Source organism: Melospiza georgiana, chromosome 9 (assembly GCF_028018845.1).
Source record: "Melospiza georgiana isolate bMelGeo1 chromosome 9, bMelGeo1.pri, whole genome shotgun sequence".
Classification (NCBI taxonomy): Eukaryota; Metazoa; Chordata; class Aves; order Passeriformes; family Passerellidae; genus Melospiza; species Melospiza georgiana.
Genome location: NC_080438.1, coordinates 9,874,312 through 9,896,147, shown reverse-complemented (window position 1 = coordinate 9,896,147; position 21,836 = coordinate 9,874,312). Strand labels below are relative to the sequence as shown.

The following is a 21,836-nucleotide window of genomic DNA, read 5'->3' as shown; positions in this document are numbered from 1 at the left end:
CTTCCATGTGGAATTTCTGCAGGTTTCAACAGATTTTCTCATTTTCGAGTGCTGAACAGGTAGGAGCTTTAAACCTACTCAAATTTTTAAATCAGTCTCACAGTCAGCAGGTTGAAATAATATGTATGACCTCTGGATGTGAACTCCTTATAGAATTGAATGAATTTTCAACAAAGAAATAGCTTTGGTTATTCTGTGTCTGAGCTGTACTGATAAGGGAACAGATGCACCAGTACATGCATTCTTACTAGGTATCTGAAACATTCAGTGACTAAAGGAAAGTATTTGGGAAAATATTACAGCCATGCACTAAAAAGGAGTGTTGAACTATCATTTCCTGGTGTTCTCTTAGAAGGCTCCACCACAAGAAGGGCCGTCAGGAGAACTGGCTGGCTGCTCTCTCTTCCCTGGCTGGTGTGAAAGGGCAGAGCCAGCGTGCCTGTTTTCTCTCCTGTAGGGAGATAACCTCTCCTTTTTCATCTGTCCCAAGAGAACTGGGAGACTGGCACAAGGAAGCATAGCTTAGCTTTTATTTTATGAAATAGTTTAATTTGAAAATATTTTCTTTCTCTCTTTATGCCTAAATTTAATGTTTCCTAGTATGTCATGAGCCATCATCTAGTCAGAGCTGCACTTCTACAAAGCCTCTGTATCCAGAAGTGCTTCCTTTGTGTAACAACAACAAATAATTAAATAAATATTATATATATGTGTGTGTGTATGTATTTATAGGGAGTTCATTTAATTTACTGCCTTGAAATTTCTTGGAAGAGCAACAGAACTGAGAAGAGAGTCTGCCCTCAGGAGCACTGTCTTATACTATGTCTTATGTGACTGTTCCATTTGTTTTGATGCACTTTGATTTGCTAAGTAGCTTGGGGTCATCTTCTTAAGACAAGAGTCTTTAGGAGCTCAAGAATAGCTAATGCAAAGTGGGTCAGGAAGGCAGTGCCATTTAAAGTACCACAAATATTTCAGGCTGTTTGGCAGATCCAGCATGCCCTGCATGTGTACAATGTTCACCAGCTATTTTGGGATGAGTAGGGGGAATAACTTGAGTGCTTCTGGAGATTTGATGAACACAGTGCTGTGTGTTGTCCTGAGCTGAGTTTGTGTTTCAGAGCACTGAGCTACCCTGGGACAGGGCAATGATTGTGCACATCTAAGGCTCTAGTTCTTCCAGTGAAAGATGTTTTCTATAAATCAGCTTCCATAAAAAAGTAAGGATGCAAGACTTGTTGTTCTACTTAAATACTTTGCTAGGTCAGAAAGAAAAGAAAGACTTGGAAAAAGGGAAGTTTTTGATAGTATAAGAATAGATTTTAAAATGACATCACAGTGGCTTTACTGCAACATTCCCTTGGGTCACACTTGAGCAATTTAAAAACAAGGTGTAAGGATGAATTGAAAATAATTTACAACTGCTCCAGCAAACTCAGCTAAGTCTCCTGGAGAAAGTGCTTGGTGACACTCTGGAAGCAGCTCCTGGCAGTCAGCTGGAATGATGAAGTGCAGAAGTGCCATGTGTCATTGGAGTTAAACAGGGTTAGGAGCACAAAGCTGGGGTGATCATGGCCATTAATGCATTTGTCTTTAAAGTGGCTGGAGCTGTTGTGAAGGTCAGTGCAGCAGCTGCCTTTGATCTTTCTTAGTGGCTGAGGTATCTTTTATGCTGTTGTGGGACTGCACTGGAGATGCAGCTTCTGGATAGTAAAATTTCAGATGGTAGATGTGGGTGGGGCACGTTGTGGCATTCCAAGTTTTGTGTCTCAGATCTTTGGTAATTGTTACTAGCCTGGTAATCATTTTGGTTTTGTAAATTTGGGTGAGAGGCCTTTCAGCTTTACAGTGAAATCTGATTGTGTACCTTCCTTGCCACGCAAACTTCATAATTACTTGTCCGCCAAACAGCTTCAAGTATTTATCACAAAGTATGGAAAAGAATAAGAAAATTGGAGAAATGCTCCTCAGGAACATCCAGTGGTGTGTGCACACTGAAGACAGCAAATTTTAAATGAAATTAGGGAATTTCATTTAAACAGAGGAAAGAATCTGATTGTTTATAAAGATTTTCATTAACATTTCTTTCTTTCAATGAGTGTTGTTTTCAGTTTTTTGCAACAAGCTCTGACTTTTCAATGAATACTTGTTTATCTTCTTTCATCATCCAAGGGTTCTGCACTTTTCCCATGTGGGAGAATAAGTTTTATTGTTTAAGTGTTAATGTTTAAACCTTTTTCATAAACATGTTTCAGTTTGTAGCCTTTGTTTTATGTAAAAATAAAATAGATGTGTGTTTCAATCATTTCCTGTTAAATCAGCAATGTATTTATCAATCTTCTCATGTCTTGGTAGAATAAATATAGAATTAATTTGGTGCAGACACATATTTTTGGACTGAATTACAGTATATATCTATGCTCACCATCCTAACTTTTCCTGTTTCATTTTTAGGGAGAGCCTATAACTTTTTGTGAGAATAGTTTTGTGAAGCATCGTTCCAGTACAACTAAGCAGTTCCTGGAAACAGCTGTTAATCTTCAACTGTTTAAACAGGTATAAGAGGGCAAATGGCCCATATTTAAGGATTTTCTGTTAAAACAGATCTGTGTTTAAGTACATTTTCCTTTCTGTCAGCCTACAAAAGTCTGGACTGAAATCTAAATACAAGTACTTTGGGTACAGTCATCCCAGATTTGTTGTATTTTTATGTCTGCAGTTATAGTTCAAAGGAGTGGTGCTGAAACTGAACAAAAAAATAACCCCAGGGTGCAGAGCCAGTGCAGCATCTCTGCAGAGCCAGTCAGCAACCCAACTAAACAAGAAAAATCAGGGATCTCCCAGCTTGATGGTTGAACTTCATTTTCAGCTCTCTTGGCTCATGCCCAAAGAGCCTGAAGAGCAGAGTGCTTAACTTAAATTGGAATTCACTGGTCTTTATTTAAAAACTGGATTCATCCTGCAACTGCAGTTTTGTTTTCTAGGCTTTTTGAAGTATGCACACAGAGAATGTCACAAACCTGAGCTATAGGGGTGGTCTAAACAGTATTCTAGCTGACCTCTTAAAGCAGAATTTGAATTAGTAGAGGACAAATTGTTGAATATCTGGGCACAGCTCAGTTATAGTTTGATTACAGTCTTTGAAATAGATTTTGTTCTTTGATTTTATTCTTTAACTCTTCTCTCTTTTCATCAGTTGACCCCATTGCATGAAAAGGGTGTTAAACTTATCACTAGACTTTTATGAAAATCAAGGAAAATGTGAATGAAATGAGAAGATTCATGAAAATATATATTTGCCTGCAAATGCCTGGAATGATTGATACATGAGAGTTCATGTTTAAATAATCAAGGGGACTTCTTTGAAGATAAACAACCATGATAGATTAGGGAAATCTATTATATGTAGAATCTTCTAATTTTTAAAAAGCATTTGGTGTTAATCAGAGGTTAGTGTCTATTGTAAAGATTTGGGTGAGGATGGTATTTTATACAAGCCCCCTGAAAACATGATCACCAAATGGGGCTCCTTCAATTTTACTGTGGTTATATAAAATAAGCAATAAGAAATCTGAAACCTTTTGAAGTCTGGTTGATTGGATAGAAATGGGAAGAAGTAACTGATGGAAGTGTGATTTACTCTGTGCAATAAGGTAGCATGAAATTTTCTTAATAAAAAGCTGCTTACAAGCAATGTTTCTAAAACATTATCACACTGGCAGTACTGAAACAAAACCTTTAGCTGCCATGAATGGGCTGGCTCTGTACTTACCCATTACACTTTAATGTGTTCAATTAAACAGAATCAGTTTACAATTTGTTTATAGCTTGTTTTAATTTTATTTCAAGTGAAGGAAATAATAGAGGATTAGGAAATAGTAACAATTTTGATGATGTGTGTGGTTTAATAGTACTAGTAGTTTTTTTTTATTCCTCTGGTTCTTGTTGCAAAGGTTACTCCTACTTATTCAGTTAATCCTCAGCCCAGCTGCATCTTCTCCAGTTTTTCCCACTGACAAATGAGCTGTTTTCAAAGTTGTTTGTATTCAAAGAGACCAAACTGTATTTTATTCTGCTCTGAAAGTTTTTTAAATAGAGAATATTTCTTAGGGGCAGCCTTAAACCTAGACCAAGCAGAAAATTGGTACTTTAAATACACCCATTTTGCCATAATTGACAAGTGAGTTTTATTTGTGCTGTTCTATGAAATCCCTGCTTTGTCCGTTTAATTTGGTTATCATGGAAGGTAACTAACCTTTGTATCAAGCTGCAAACATAGTAATTAATAATTGCATCTAATATGTCAAATAGTTGTCATGAGTGTCCGGGGAAAATATGAATTCATTCTTAGAACTAGCCTGAAGCCTAATGCCAAATTATCTCCTTAAATAGTGTACTTATGTCAGCAAGGTAATCTGCAATGTTTATTGGGATTTTTTCCTAACATGTTATTAGAAAGTGTTACTTAGAAAAATAATTAATGAATGCAGAAATCAGAAACCTTTGAAAATTGTTAGTAATTCAAATTTCATTTACCATCTTTATGAGCTGAGCTCTCTTCTTGTGAAATATAAGCTGTTGTTTTGTGGAAATCACATTTATGATGTTTTCTTTGCTTCTAAAAACTGTTTGGTTTTAAAATTGATAAAATTACTTGGGTATTCTGTATATATGTAGTCTCTCTTTTGGTTTTAAAACTCAAAATCAGTTGAGGATAATGTCTTTAGTCGCCTTAAAATCCAAGGGTAACAAAATTGCTAGTTTTTCATTGAAAGAGGTAGTCATCCAAGGGTTCTTTGGACCTCAAAGTGAATATATTTCTTGGAAGAGCAGGGCCAGATTTTTCAGTCTGTGGGTTTGAAGGGTGTGGGTTTGAAAAATGGAAAGAGAAAACCCATAAATTTTATGTGTAATTCCACATGCTATTCTTTTCATGTAGCAGTTTAAGTGCAACCATTAACAGTAAATTACTCAAAAGTACCAACTACTACTACCACCACTAATAACACTTATCATTTCTTTTAAATAATGTCTCCAGTATATTTTTGCTAACAGTTCTCTTTGTCAGTATTTACATTAAATACTCAATTGGTGTGACCCTCTCATATTCAGTCAGTGTCTCAGCTTTCTGTTGATAGGATTTTACCAGATGATGAGTATGTCCATAAATCTTATGCTAGTTTATAGTATGGAATGAATTCATAACTTTCCCCAAAGAGATAATGTGGTACAGTTCAAAGGAAGGGATGGGAGTGGAGGTTGTTGTTTTTGGCTTTTTTTTTTTGTTCTACAGCGGTAGCTAAAGGTGCTCTTATCTCATTTTCTTACTGTGAAATAATCCAGTGATCCCACAGTGGTCTGACCATGAACCAGCCTATTTGGAAAAAGGCCAGCTTGGACTAAAATGAAGAAATAAGAAGGAATTTAGACAAGGAAGAGAGAAATATCTTCATGCTTACCTTATTCTTGCTTCTGGAATTTTTGTACTTTGAGGAAGTTGTTTTTTCATGTAACTAGTCTGTTCATTGGCAGGCATCAGATTGTCACTGACATTGGATAATCAGTCATAAAAAATTATACAGCCCAATAATTAATTCTGGTTCATTCCTATGTACTGTTTAGTACCAGTGTAATAAGTGAATAACTCATAATTCTTGCTAGAAGATGTAGTGTGTAATTGGAAAATTGCTTTCTCACTTTATCTGTCAGACTTGAGTTAGCCTTTCCAAAACAAAAAGGGAGGGCTTGCTTCTTGAAAGAATTTTAAATCTATAGGAATGTGCTTGTTCTACTGCCTCTAAGCCTGATAATTCTTGAAAAGAATGTATTCATCTCTTCTGAGTGGCTTAATCATTAATTTTCTAGTTTTGACTTTCTCTGACACACTTGGATCATTTCATCTATGTATGTGCACTTATTTGTAGCTGCAATTTCATGTGGTCTTGCAGCTGAAACCTCTACATGAGGATAACTGTTGAAATATGCATCTGTAGATGCACCTAAATAAGGGTTAGTGCTTAAAAGGAGCCATGATTTCACAGCAGGACATCAGGGAATGGCTTGGTGACCTTTATATGGTTATGATGAGAAATCCAGAGTTACTATTAATTAAGGAAATAAATTATTTTCTTTCCATTAGAAAAATACAGAAAATAGAAATAATTTTCTTGATCTGTACTCTATATTCCTGCTGCTCATAGTTACACCTGCTCTTGTGTAAAGATGTGAAGTCCATCTGAGAGCAGTGTATTATCCTTAAGACATAAATGGTCTTGAACATACAGCTTCCATTATAATGGACACATTTAAAACTCTAAAACTGTGAAGCAACAGGAGAGACAACAAAGTGTGTGTGACCCTTTGTTTTTCACCTCCAGTTTATTGATGGTCGGCTATCAAAATTAAATGCAGGAAGAGGATTCTCTGATGTTTTTGAAGAAGAAATCACAGCAGGAGGCTTTTGTGGAGGTACAGAATTAATTTGGGAGTACTCATTGACACTTCTTTGGGAACTGTTTGACATGATGTCCTCATGATGTTTTGTAAGTTTTAAACATCATTGATCTTTTTACTGTTCTGTTGTTTCCCTTCATTCTTGGAAAGGTTTTAGCCTTTAACAAATCACTGCTGGGATACACATTATTATGTATCTAGTTACACCAGTGTATTAAATATGTGATATTAGATATATGTGTAATATTAGATGTGTGTAATATTAGATATGTGTGTTTAATCCTGTGAAGTAATATTTCAGTGTAGGGTGAGATATCACTATAGTGTTTACATTTTTAACTGTATATTCTGTATAAACTGTATTTTCAAAATAACTTTGACATTTGTGCTGTTTAACTTCTAGGTAATTATTTTTTCCATTAATGCTTCATTTTCTTTTCACATCTACTTATTCCTGCAGTGCGGAAATCACAGTGATGTCTTGAATGTTCAGGGAAATCTGCTTTCTCCAATGAACGTGTTACTCTAAAAAAAGCAGAAGCTTTTTTACTTTTATATATGATCTGAGAAGGGACATGGAAATTTATCTTCTTTGTAAACAAAAAAATTATTTCTTATGTTGTTTGCCTCAGTTGTGTTCACTAACAATTGTTACAACACTTTTCACATCAGCTAACCCATGTGGAGGAGTGCATCCTGAATCTAGTGCTGATTTTTACAGGTTTATGGAGTGGTTTCCTGTTAAACATTTAGGACAGGTTTATTGTTATTTTGGGTATTGTCATGTTTTAAACCCAGCACCACACAGCTGCTCACTCTACTGTAGCCAAAACCAGCCCAGGTGTAAGGGATGGTATCAAAAGATAGGATCAGTATATGCATGACTGTACAAATGCTATTTTATTGTTAGTCTTGAAAGTTGTGGAGAAGCTTCCTCAGTAGATGGAGGTTATGTGATTTGAGCAACTCCACTGAGGTGCAGATGGCAGCTTTGGATGGACTTCCTTTGCAAGACTGTCCTTGAATGGGACACATTGAGGAGAGGATTTGGCCCCCACAGAGAAACTATCAAGTGCTGCAGAGCCATCTGCACCTCATGAAAAAATAACTTTTTTATTCTCCAAGTGCATAATTCCTTTTGTTCAAAATTTTCACTGCCTTCTTCTGCCTTCTGTGTCTTGTGCTAGGATCTAGCACATAATTTGAGGTTTTGTTCCTTGATCAAATTGTGGTAAGTTTTACAGAGATTTACTTCTTCCCTGCCATTTTAGGGTAAGTTACGCCGCTCTGCAAGCAGATTTGAGACTTTGAGCATCCATTATTCAGATAGGTGATGTCAGTATTCAGAGCTCGTTTGCTGACTGCAGTTAGGGGTCAGGAGGCTGCAATAAAACTGCAGTGGAAGTTAGATAAAGCTTGTTTCTTGGCTGTGCTCTGGCAGGCTGTGAACTGTGTCTCACCTGGCTCTGCTCAGGAGGGACCGCTCAGCTCTGCTGGCGGCGCTGGGCTGCCTTGCACTGCCCGTGTGCTTTTCAAGTCAGACAAGCTGATAGTGCCAGGCTGTGGACAAATTGCTTAGGGCACATACTCAGTATTTACATAACTGCTGTCTCATTATTGTTATGAAGTGCGGGGCTAACAATATGTGTGCAATTGAAGGTGACATTTTGTGACGCTAATGGGGTAGAACTATGATCTCTTTGCGGACTTAACTCCCATCAGCTTCAGCAGGAAGCCCAGGGTTTGAAAAAAACAGGTGAAACCCAGATTTCAGAAAAGTCACAGAAAGTTACTGTTAGCTCCAAGCTGTTAAAAGGACAGGTGAACACATTCTTAGTGTAGACAGTATAATTTATAAAGTACTGAATCAAATTCAAATAGAAAGTGTTTTTTTAAGTAATCTCTTTCTAAATTTGCATTTGTGCACGTATACAAGTTTAACTAAACCAGAAAATTGAAGAATAAATCTTAAATTTCTTTTTTTTATGATTTGCTGTAAACAAACAATTAAAAAAGTGATCAAAACTTATTTCTGTGTCTACATCTGAAAATAAACTTGTGAGGCATCTTCATTACAGTTGCACTTTTTATAATTGAAATTTTATTTTCTCTTATTTTTTTTCTATATAAGTATTGTTCTCAAGAGCTTTTCAATACAAGAATATAGTGATGGATTGGTTTAGCACTCAGTTTTCTTGTAGAATATGTTAATTAATTTTTAATTACATTAACTTTACCACAGCAGCCTTTTTTTTTTTATTGGTCTAATATCATTGGTGCTAATAGAAGGAAAACTGAAAAAAAAAAAAAAAAACATTTGAAACTCCCTTGTAATGGTAATTTGTTTTAAGAATTCAGATTTTTTTTGCTAGGGTTTCAGGAGGTTCAGCTCTTGCTGAGGGAATGCAATGTTAGCATGGCTGTCTGTAGATAAGTATCTGTTTTCTGATTGTCATCTCTGAAGAGTCACTACATGACTAGATGAACATTAAACTTGGTCATTTGCTGTGATGCTATTTATTGTTTCTATTAATTGTTTAAGTCGGGTTGTGACAGAGAAAGATCAGCTGTGGAGAGAGTTAAGGACACCTCAAGACAGGTGATATGTGAACATTGTTGACAAGACTTCAAGTGACAAAATACCATGTTAAAGAAAGCATTTATGGTTAGTGCAATATCCTTAACATCCCAGCAGTGGTTAGATTTCACTTTGTACATGTCATTTATGTGCTTCCTTCCCTGACAATTCTAGGGAACCACATCAAAGAAATGAAAAATTAGTTGTTCCTGCTTTAGGTTGCTCTTTGCCATTCTTAATGGAATCAAAATGATCATGAGGGTCTCTACTCTCTAAGCAAGCATTGCTTTCATTTGTGCCATCATTCCTGAGAGTCTGGCTGTCTTAAAATTGCTTGTAAAAATTGAGTGGAATGGGTTGAAGTACCTATGGTGAGCCTAAAGAGCTCATGTTGCTTCACCTCATTCACCTCATCTTCAAGACTGGGAATACCTTTTCCAATGATCCAGTTAGTTCTCTGAAATGTTCTAGGAGTATGTTTTGACTTTCATTAGCCATTGGAATAATTCTTGCTATGCATTAGTTAGTGGATTATGGGAACACTTGAGTTTTAAAAGCTGTTTAAAGTCTGTAAGGTTATATCAGTATGGTCCTTTCAACATGGCCAAACTGTTTGAAACTAGAGCATTCTTGTCAAAGTGAATGTCGTCTATGGGGTCAGTAGCAGCTCTTAGTACTGGAGTATTCCAGTGACTGATGTATTCTAAAACTTTCTCAGGGATCATGGACCTAATCTTGTTGTCCAGCTGAAGCACCTTTGGGAAGCAGTATTGACTTCATCAAGTAGAATTTAAGGTGCTCCTTTGTGGCCAGTTTAGTCTCAGTGGTCCCACACAAGTCAGTAGCTCTCACTTGCCTTTAGAGGTTTTTCGTTCTGAAAGAAAGTAGATACAGTTAATAATTTAAAAGGATTTTTTCTCCACAGGAATATATAGTTGTGACATAACCCTTTAACTTTTCTCATGTTCATACCTTGGCATGGTACCTTCTGGAGTCCATGTCATTTTTGTGTTTGAAAGTTTGCCCAGAGGGATCATTATGCTTGAATGCAATTAATACATTATTCTCTACTTTGAGTTAGTGTTTTTCTTTTTATACTTTCTTAAAGCATGTTACCTTATCATCATTTTGATTCCGCTTTTTACCTTAATTGGAATAAAAAACTGTGTGGTGAAAACAAGCTTTTATAAAGGAAATAGAAAACAAGCAATAAGAGATTCCTGAGTTTCTTTCTTAGTGTACACACACTCTTATCTTTACATTCCTTGTCTATCTGGAAAGAATTAATTGAATAAGTAATCCTCTAAGTACATTTTTTATTCTGATAGTGAAGAGGGTTGCAGCATTTAAAATGTTGAATGTATGTTTGATTGTGTTAATTTGACATTTCTCTTTCAGGAAATTCAAGATCTTATCAGCAGTGGATGCATACAGTGAAGGTATAAACTTGGTTAAGTAATTATATAGAGTGAATTTGTAAACTTGATTAAGTAATTATAATGGCCACCTTGTCCTTTAGGTCTCAGTCCTTTTCCCTACTTCCAGTAGGGAAAATGGTAAAAGTTTGTTCATTTGTGAGAAAGATGTAAGTACATTCTGTAAGAAATACCAAGTCATAGTATTTGCAAAAATTGTTTGAGTTTTTATATAGAAGAATTAAAAAAAATTGCCATACACAAAACAAATGCCAAAATGCATGTTTTTTATGTCTGTGTAGTCTAAGATTGCATTGCTTTCTGTATCATGCTGCATTCCATGATTCTGAATTAGGTGTGACAATTTGATAAGAAGCTTATCCCTTCTAGTAAATAGCAATTTTGTTAATATGGATTTGAGCCATTTGACTAGTACAGGACCCTTGGTATAACCTTGTTATTCTGCAGCATTAATAAAATACATTATTTTAGATTAAGAGAAATCTTGTTTGATTAAACGAGATAGTTCTTCCTGTCAGGTCAAAGTTTTTTTAGTTGCATAATAAATATGATAGGAACACATGAAAAATAGCCTAACATCTGAATTGATTTTGAAATGGTAACAGTGAATGAAGACTGAAAATCCATCATTCTGTTGGAGTGCCTTGATAAATGTGTCAGCTGTGGAATGACGTACTGTAACCCTTGTGTAGCTGCAGACAGCAGGCTGGGGAGGAAACACAGCTGTGCTTGCTCTTGCCCATTTCAAAGGAGGGTTGTTACTTCTTCACAGCACACACAGTTTATTTTTCCTTGCTGTTGTCTTAAGGTTTGCCTTGTGTTAAAATATTACTAAAATACATTTTTTGTGTATTTCAGAAAGGCGGTGCACTGATCAACACAGCAATGACCAAAGCCACTCCGGCTGTGAAAACAGCATATAAATTTGTAAGATCATCTATTTCAAATAAATAATACATCAAAATACTGCGATTTCTGACAACCTCTCATTCTCTCTGAATGCTGAAAACCTAAGCATTTTATATGTAAATTGCAAAGAAGTACTTCAGCCTGTAGAAAGTGTTGAGCTTCATTTGTTTTCTCATATAGCAGTAGGATTTAAAGTTGTTTCAGGGTCTTCTAGATAGCTTGTACATAAAAATAGACTTTATCAAAGCATGAGTGCGCTGGTTTTCTTTCTGTCCTCATACACAGTAGAAGCTTATTTGAATACATTTAGGTATTTGATACACAGCTGTAATTTCACTTTGGCAGTAAGTGCTGCACTATTAAGATGTGGTAAAACATCAGTAATGTGTGCAGCAAATCATCTGCTCCTTTTTAAAAACGATAGTGGAATGCTCATGTTTAACTGGGTTTAATGCTTACACTTTTCATCTGAAAAGATCTCGTTTTTCAAAGACTGCCTACCCCATGATGCATATGAGATTATTCTGTATTATGCAGTATGGTAAAACAGCATTAGAAAAAAATGAACTGAGAAGTGTTTTAAAGTTGCTTTTATAATACAGAGGAAAAGATTTTTGGCTTCCTTTTTGCTTTTCCAAATGTTTCACTAGGTGGATGCATTATAAATAGTCCTGAATAAATCAGTAAATCAGTGTGTACTAGAGTATTTTAAGTAAAGTTTTCAAACAGAATTTCTAATTTTACATTACTTTAAAAACACAGCAGTTGTGGAAAGAAACAGGTAAATAAATTAAATATACTTCATATTCATGGACTCATTTATAATTTAAAAAATGGTTCATCTGCAAATTATTCTTCTTCATTTGCACTATCTTAGACTGTGGTTCAGGCTTCAATTTTGATAATTATGCCCTTGATAGTAAAGGTTCTTCAAAGTGAACTTCTGTATTTGCCAGGAAACTGCAGTAAACTTCTGAGGATCTTTATGTATATGATATCCATTTTTCTACCCCATTTAACTTCTTACATTGTTGTCCTTTATGGAGCCTACTACCAGAGGACTGAAATATGCATTTCCATTTGCCACATAACTAATTGGGAGCTTTGAGTAATGCCATTGGTACCATCCCTGAGAGTTAGAACAGAGCACTCCAAAATTCATCCAAATGCTATGAGCAGGATCTGGAAAGTTTAAAGTGGCTTTCAGGTTAGCATCTGGTACATGGCACCCCATCATGCTCTTACTGAGCTTATGGATGTATGATTTAAGGATCAAAAAGACTCTATGACCTCTTGATTCAAGAAACTTTTTTTCTGAATTTCCATGTACAAAAAACTACAGGAAAATAGATGGCTTTTAGATATTTATACCCTTGAATGTATTTTAAAACTCCTATTTTCAATACAACCTTGAAAACTTTTGTAGTTTTTTCCCATATTTTTTTGGAAAGACAACTTTTTTTCTGTTAGGATTTTTGATGTTATACCCTCATCTTTTATTTTGTTTACTTCTCCCCCCTTCTCTTGCTCTCTCCCTCTTGTCTCATTTTTTTTTAGCCTAACAACATGGTATTCCATATTGATAATTCCTTTCTGTATTGAAGAATATTCTTGCTGTTTTCTATGCAACAATGATTCTTGTCTGTCTCTTTTATTGCATACAGAATTCTCCCCTAAATAGCAGCACTGTGCTGTTCAGCAACACTGGGCAAAATCTCCATCTGCATATGAAATCACTTCATTTCTCTTAAGGTTGATGTTGCCCTGCAAGTTACCAGACTGGAACACTGTAGCAGTCATCTTAAAAATCTTCACATTTTTCAACATGCTTTATTGCTAAAATACCCTTTCAAATTGAAAGGAGCATTTCAAATAAAGGAGTTATATAGATGATCATTCTTAGCCTGTCCCTAGTAATAAAGGAGAATTTTTGAGTGTGTATGTTTTCCCATCACTGACATGGATGTACTGAAAAAAAAATCCTTAAATTTGTGGAGAAAGCATGAATATAAAAAAATACAGTGGTAGTGCATGTTTGAAATTTGTGATAAAGATTATTGCCCTTTGCTATATCACCAGGTGTTTATAAAAAAGACAAAATAAGTATGGCATCATAAGGCATGTTCTGTGACTACAGCCAGTGTCCTGCAGAGCAATTTAAGTCTTTTTATTTCTCCAGGCAAAAAACCAGGCGAGGCAAGGAATAAAAGAAGTGAAGAGTAAGTTAAAACACAAGGTATGTAGGACACTTTATTTACTTTCTTACACTGCTTCCTGTACAGTTTGAAGCTTATACTTTACAAATCACATGAGATTTGTGTTTTTAATGACTTTTGAAATATGCTTAGCCCTTTGTTCAACAATACATTTTTCATAACGAGCCCTCTGGCAACTATCTGTCATTCTATGCATCCACTGAATAATCTCTTTATTTTTTGCATATTTTATCATAGAACAACAGAGGTCTTCAAAGATACATTAAGAGGATGTATGTTTTCATAAAGTTGATTGCTTTGATATCACAATCAAAGCCTTTGCTTCAAGCTGAGAATTTGAGAAGGGAGAGTCTTGCAGTACACTGTATTTCAGGAGGTGCAGTTGTCCAGTTTTAGTTCCATAAGATACATGAACAATAGCAGTGTTTCAAGGTGAATGAATAGTTTCCTTTTGCAAAAGCAACCTCACGAACTCAGAGTAGATGGTTTAGGCATTTTGCAGCTGTTTTTCCCATTTGGAATTTTGCTTCCATGTAAGATTTTTTGTACAGAGAAGGAACCATTTCTTTGATACCTATTGTGCTATTTTAAGAAAAATTTCAGAAACATTTGAGCAATTCAACTTTTAAATGACCATGCTGGTAATCTGGCGTTTTGAAAAGTTAAATTTGATTTTCTTACTACAGATGGTATTTTCATGACAGTAATGGATTGTGGCAAGATAATTTTGAATGCATTCTGCATGCATAATATGGAGGGTATGTTTGCAGATAATGATTATAAATAAAGGAATTTAAATCTGTTTTGTTGCATAGGAGAGTGAGGAAGAGTGTGGAACGTGTAGTGCTGGTGCAGTACAGACTGTTCCTGTCTACACGTCGCATCCTGAGAAAAGAACAAGCTCAGAAAAACGAAGACTGGCACAGGTAAGACACCTGAAACTTCTGTTTGCATTCATATACTTATAGGGAAAAATTTTTGCTGCTTAGAGTCGTGTGTCTGTGAATCTGTTTCCAAGATGATTTTCCTGTGTTTGGATAGTGTGACTAAAAGGCTATGTTTATAGAAATGCTGCTATGCTGTGTGTCTGGAGAAAAAAATGCTATTTGTGTTTCATCCCTGTTGAGAGGGGAAAGAACAAGAGATCTGCAAGTATGGATCTGAGATTTTAATTCTTAAATACTGGTTTTGAGAAAGATGAATACATATCTATGAATAGACCAGAATGTATTTTTTGTGAGAAGCCCATCTCATTTATTTTAAGGCATAATAATTTTGTGTTTCTAATAAATTGTTTTGGCAGTCATATGGCCTTTAACCTTGCTCAGATAGTTGTGATTTATTATTTTGTTAATAAGTCAGCTAGTTCCTGCAATGCTAATGTCTTGGCTTTTGTTCTCTAATCCTTTCTAGTCTAGATTTGAAGTAACAGGTGTAGTGTCTCAACTTTGGCAAGTATTTTAATGTTTTCAGATTAATTTTGACAGTTTCATTTCAAAAATATAAACAAAGTAGGTTTTCTAACACTTTTTTTTTCCTACAAATATTTACCTTCATATGTACTTATTTTTAGTATCCAGGTATTTATTTTTACATTATATTGTTATTGCATGTTTTTAATACATGTGGATTTTAATGCCTGTATCTTCCTAATGAGAATTAAGTATATAAATTCAGTCCAACCAATCTAGCAATATTTATTTTTTGCTCTAGGTATAATTATTTATTATAAAAATCTGGGTTTTCTATTTAATCAATTTGATTTTGAATTAGTTTTTATCAAAAGTTTCTGGAATGCAATTTAGAACTGGTGCAGATGATTGCTAAATGATGGTGAAATTGTACATTAGTATTAAGTCATTATTTTAAGTAAGGTTATAAATAATACAAAGACTTTCTGCTTCACTGATATGGTAGTGCTGCCTATTGTTATGTACGGGAGTCTAGGGATACAAAGGAATATAATTCACCTTGGTACAATTAAAGATTTCTTTTGAAGGTGTGTGTTCAGACACAACAATTGAACTTTTCTGTGTTTTTGTGTTTGTCCAGCTGTACAGTGCTAAATCCTGTAATCATTGCAGTTTCTACCAGGTGTCCTTTAGCTTTGCAAACAAGGCAGGAGTGCAGATATGTGCCTGACTTTGTTTCCATGGATCCATACACACGTGTGTTAATGGATGGGTATGCACAGAACACACGTGTTTCTGTGGGCTGAATTTACCAACAAAGCTGGGAACTGAGAGCCTCACAGATTTGCCCTGCTCCAAACCAAAGGTGTCTTCTCCCCAGCTCTTGTCCCAAACATCACGTTAACTCAGTGGGCAGGAAGGGGCACGTGGGGATTGCCCTCCAAGAACTCCTTCACCTCTCACTCATTCAATTCTCCTTTTCCTCCTCCCCAAAAGCGAACAAACCAAAGGACTTCTGAAAAATAAGTCTGATGTTGCTACTCTTGTTTTTATTTTTGGTCATAGTGTTTGAATAAGATAACATAAATTCTTTATTAATGAGTGGTGATTTTAAAGTTTACATCCAAATAAAAATATATGTCAGTATTCACAGTGCCCGTGTATGAGAGACCGTGTTTGATCTAGTACTGAATCTGCTGTTTAAAAGAAGTGAAATTCAGTGTGCTATTGTCAGATTTAATCCTTTTTCTGGTAGTCTTTATCCTGCAAACAAAACTCTTCACTGAGATCTCTAAAATTATTCTTACCAGTGGCTGTATCAGTATAAGGCTAGTGCTAGTGTGGAGTTCAGGCAATTTGATACACATTTAAAGTAAGGACTAGATAAACAATAAACAAGAGAGAGCAATTGCTTTTAATGGTCATCTTGCTTCCAAAATAGAGGCACTTCTGTACGTTATTACTGTCTCTTCCATACTGAAACATTTAGAAAATTTTAAATACAAAGAATTTGGTGTCATATTTTATACCAGAAGGATGCATTGAGCTTTTCCTTCTCCACTTCTTGGAAACAGTTAAATTCTGAGAGTTACCTGAGATGCTGTAAAACATACTTTGAAAAGTTATATTAGATATGAAAGTTTTCTTTACTGAGAAAGATAATTTTAAAAATTCATTCATAACAGGATTTGGGGGTCTGAGAGGACCTTTTCTTTACAATAGGAAGTGAGTCTGCTTTTACCCCAGCAAGCAGGAGTTTGTATATGGGTCTGCTAATTAGTATGGTTATTTCCTGTTTTGTTGATGAGGCTTTAATAAATGTCAAGGGTACAGCCATGAAGATCTCCCAATTAGGCTTTGCGTTTGTAAAACCCAGCCCCTTTGCTTTTGTGTGAGGATGACAGTTCCAACTGCAGCCTCAGCCTAACAGGGCTCAAGGGAAAGGATACTTCTCTGGTTTTATTGAAAACACAGCCAGTTTGGCCCAGGGAGAATACCAGCACTGGTCACAGTGCAGAGCCATTTTTAACAATGAATATTTACTAAGCTTTATCACTGCTGTCATAGTGGGTTTATTGTATTTTTTCTTTTCCAGATTGGCAATAGACTTAAGAAAAATCAGCAGTAAATTAAAAAAAAAAATATAGCATCTAAAATAGCTGTCAAAACCTAACCAGAGGATAAATAATTGAATGTGTTATTGCAAACGGAAGCGCTCAGCTTGCCCTCCTATAATTTGCATTTTGAAAGTGTTTCCTAAAAGCTGGAGCTGAGGGGAGTGCACTGGTTGGTGCCCGCGTGCGTGCGCGTGTGCGCACAATTAATCCGTGCCCAGACGAGCCGTTCCCTCTCTGCAGTGTTCATCTGAGCTTGCTCCTGCTCAGGTTCGCTGTTCTAGGCTCTTCAGACATGTGTGAGCTTAGCTATATTGCAAGTCAACATTAACAGATGGATTGCCCTAAGCAAGGGAAAACCACAACAACAAAATCTAGTGAAAGTGGAGATTGAAGCTTTTTATTGTTAAGCCTTGTTAAAACCTTGGCATGTGCACTGCTGTTAACTGTTTCATGCCTAGAGCTAATAAAGGGTCTCGGATATGTTTCATCTCTTACATTAATTAGGAATGTAGAAGATACAAGAAATCACCAGCTAAAAGTTTTGAAATAAAAGTTAATGCAAGCATGAGGTTGCTTAGGCTCTGTTTGCGGTATCTTGTGAGTGAAACCGCTGAGTTCCTTTAACTATTGATGAGCAAGGTAGAGCAGGGCATGTTTTAGACTATAGAGCATTCAGTGTTTGCATAATCTCTTTTAATTCTGTGCCATTTTATGCTCCCAGGTAATGCAGATTTCTGGTACACAGGGACCTAAATGCAGTAGGAGCTCTGTATAATTGTTCCAAATTAATATACAATTAAAAAGAGAGCATGTTTATTATGATCCTGTTTTGAATGCCAGGAAGATCTGTTTTATTTCATTAATATGATCTTTGTAATTTTACTATTATATCAGGTGTTGGGGTAGCTTATTAAAGATAGACCATGTCAGGATCTCAACAGTCATAATGTATTTCATGGCAAATAAAACACTCTGCAAGATTAGCAGAATACCAAATAAGAACTACCAGTTCCCTTTGCAGTTATTAAATTAGCAATGCCCCTTGTCTCTCAGAAAATGTATGTTCTACCTGTACCTTTAGGCACCTACTACTTTCCATCTGTAATAGAAATAGGCATGTGGATTCTAAGGGTGGATTTACCAATCGCTGTGTCTCAGCGCTGCTTTAAATGTTCCTATATTGACAATACCAAGTGAACTACTCAGCATGACTTTGCAGAATCCAAATATAGTGTCTAAGAAGATTTTTAAAACACTTTTAATAAAAATCAAGTTAGACAAAACGTTGTTCTTGGTGTTCTCAAAGAGAAGAGAGTTTTTTATATTTTTTTCTTTCTTTCCTTTTTTAAAGCGTATTGCAAATTGAGCTTTTTCACTTTTATTGAAGTATGTCCTAGAGACTATATAATATATAATTCAGCTTGCAGTAGGTGTGCTTGGCATCTGTTCAACAAACACAGCAAGTGTCAGGCAGGAAGATGTGTTCAGAATAACCTTGCCTTCAGGAGTGCCCCATTTATCAATATCCCTACAATGGCCAGTAAAATAAACCACATAATCATTAACTACAAAGGACTTCTAGTAACTGATTACCCTCCTAACCTGAAAAAGGTGATGAGAGTGACTATTCTGAAAAGAGGGCTATTCTGAAGAGTTTTTCTTTTTCCTGAAAAATAAGAGAGGAGATTGTGATAATGTAGTGCTGAATATACATATTCTGTATAAGATGACTGAATGTCTTTTAGAAAAATATGCACAGTCAGTCCCACAATGATTTCAGAAACATAAATCTGATTAAGTACATTTACCTTTATTTGTATTCAGACAATGTGCTTGAGATCACATCTATGACTACCAACCACAAATAACACTGATTCTGTTGCTGGAGGTTTCTTCCACCCTCATTGACTGCAATATTATAAATTGAAAGATGTCATAAACAGTAAGAGCTAGTTTTTAATGTAAATCCCATTTTGCTTCTGTAAAATACAGTTTTGAAGTAAGCATCAGTTGATCAGTAAATTCTGCTTCTTTAGCTAATGTGGTGTAATGTGAAAATATTGTAGATATCATTAGCTTCCTTTAATTTGGAGAAAAATCTTTTGTCTTATTGTGTCAAGTAAGATCTCTTCATTCTGCAAAACAGTCAGATTTCTTTTTAATTAAAAATGAAAAAAGCTAGGCTGCCAAAATTCAAATTGCAGATTACGAGAGTGCCCTCTTGTGGCTCCTGTTCCTTTCCTAAGTGGCAGAGGACCGGGATCCTCTGCCTGTGCAAGCCTTGCCTGCTGCAATGGAGACCTCTTAAAATCAAGGGGTCCTTCCTTTATTTCTGTTAAGTGAAATTGCCCCTGGATTTTGTGCAAATTAAGCATTTACATGCTATTGTGTATCATGCATGATACTATTTTCAGGAATAGGGAATAGAGGCTCCCAAGCAGAGGTATAATTTCAAGATTGCAGACCCCTGTCCCTGCTTCCCACTAAACAGGGACAGTGACTGTCCTCACCAGAGCTGTGCTGTCTGTTCTGCACTCATAAACCACTGCCAGCCTTGTGGCTGCTGGTTTTGGAGTTTTGCTGTAAAAACACTTGAGAAATCTCTTCAATAATTACCTTGATTCCAATTCAATTTAACAAAAAAAAAAAAAAAATAGATGGGGTAATGGTCAGGAAGTGGCTCTGGAATTTTTTTGTCACCCTGTGGAATGCTTGGTTTTTCAGGGCAAAGTCATCAGCATATCTACCTCTGATTTATCCTACTAAAAGAAAAATTTATACAAGCAAAAAGTTTGCAGATGCTTTTCCTGGCTATTGTAGCCCCCCTCTTTAAGTTTTATAATAAATAAAAATGCAGCCTTTCAGAGGGTCTTTCTTCTGCAGACAAATGAACCATACTTGTATGTGTAGCACTGTTTCCTTTCTCTGAAGGGTCTCAGAGAAAAATGGTCTTGCAGAGTATCTTCAAACCGGATGAACTTTTCTGTCTTCAGAATTTAATTGAAATAACCAATTAATTTTTTCTTCAGGAGAATTGATCAACATCTTAATGTAGCCAGTGGTATCTTTTACTTTCTTTTGCTGTGTATCTTCTGTTTTCCACAAGTCATAGTTTTGCTCCACTAAATGAGGGAGCCAGGAGAGCCATCAGACAACAGTTGGAACCTGTGTGCTGACTTCCATGTTGCTTTTGCCTTCTGGCTTGAGGGTTTGAAAAGCATCACTTTACATCTAAAACTTCAGCTCTAGTATTCTATGTCCCTAACGTTTTTTTTCCTCTCTATAATCCTGTATCTAAGAATGAGAAAAAAAAAAAGAATAAAGAAGTTCAGTTAATGAAAAAAGTTTGTCTGGAGGCAAAAGGAGGGAGAAATAGAAGAAACAGAAAAATCCTTTCCTGCAGGGATCTCAGCATCTCTGAGAGCCCAGATTCAGCCTGTCTAATTTTAGATACTGCTGAAATGCTGCAGTTAGCAGCAGTGCAGCCTTAGGCTGGATCTGCAGTAAGTGGAGAGAGGGGCATGACTGAAGGACAGCTCAGCCCACCTAGAATCCTGATTGCATCCTGATGATGCCTCTGTCTTGCTTTGAATTATCTCATTTGGGCCCAAAAATAGCTGAAATCAGTAACATCCAACTCCAAGTGCCAGCCAAATTCCACAGCACCTTGGAGAGAAAGATCTTATTTGTTGAATAGAAGACCCTTACTGGTGTCAAACTAGAAGAGGGACTCCTCCTTGGTAATTTGTCTGTTTGGAATCCCTAGACAGTGTAGAAATGTGCTTGGAGTCAGTATTTCCAAGGCACAGTCTTTTTTCCTTGCAAATGTGATTAGTCTGTTTTCAAGCTTCCTGTGGCACTTCCCTTAAGTAGGATCTTCCACAGTCCATTGGTCTGATGGACAGGGCTGGTGCTGCTGAGGTCTGGAGGCGCAGGGTGTTTGTGTTTGCCATCACATTCACATTGTACATTTTAATGTATGTATTTTTGATAGGTTTCCCTCTGAGAAAGTCACACGTGATCAGCAACTGGTGCTCTAAGCAGTGATTGTAGCATGAGACTGTTCTGCTGATGTACGGCTATGATGCACATTTTACCCAAAAGATCAATTTAACCAGTAGTCTCTCTTTTATCTGCTTAGGAATTGTATCAAATAGCACATTTCAGCCAAATAAACTGGATTTACAACTGTCCTGGTTCACTAAAGTCCCACACCATGCACCTGAGTTACTTCCACATCTCTTGCCTTTCTTGTTACCACAAATCCGTGCTCCTTTTTCTGGTTTTGTTCATATAAACATTTGTATGGCTTTGGACGCTGATTACTTTTCTGACGCGCATTCTCCCTTATCTTCCTGCTCTTCTGTCCACTGTGACCCTCTGAGTCCTTCATTCTATAATACTCCTTCCATCTAATCATTGAGTGTACATTAGGACATTAATCACCATCAGAAAAGGGAAAATAAGTGCTATATTTCTCCATTCTTGTAACTGCAGATTCTGCCTGGTGAATCTGATTCTTAAAATCGTGCACAAAAAAATGAGCTGCTGGCTTTAGTTGTTGCAAATGGCGCTGCAAATCTCCACGTCCTATTTGAAAAGACTAACACATGTGCGTGTTGCCAATGAAAGTGGAGGGATGGTGCACTCCCTGCAGCCAGAATGGTGTGTGGCACGGTGCCACAGTGCATCATCAGCTGAAAACGGGAGGGGGT

The 21,836-nt window shown here is 36.2% G+C and overlaps 1 protein-coding gene across 2 annotated transcripts in view; it reads left to right on the top strand.

Moving 5' to 3' along the window:
• DENND1B (DENN domain containing 1B) overlaps window positions 1-21,836 on the top strand; it is a 150,675-nt gene that overhangs the window by 114,328 nt on the left and 14,511 nt on the right. For both annotated transcript variants that reach the window (XM_058030591.1, XM_058030590.1), the window contains 6 exons: window positions 2,455-2,556; window positions 6,378-6,468; window positions 10,430-10,470; window positions 11,326-11,394; window positions 13,556-13,612; window positions 14,408-14,518. In XM_058030591.1, the coding sequence (XP_057886574.1) occupies window positions 2,455-2,556; window positions 6,378-6,468; window positions 10,430-10,470; window positions 11,326-11,394; window positions 13,556-13,612; window positions 14,408-14,518 (471 nt within the window). The remainder of the gene's footprint in view (window positions 1-2,454; window positions 2,557-6,377; window positions 6,469-10,429; window positions 10,471-11,325; window positions 11,395-13,555; window positions 13,613-14,407; window positions 14,519-21,836) is intronic.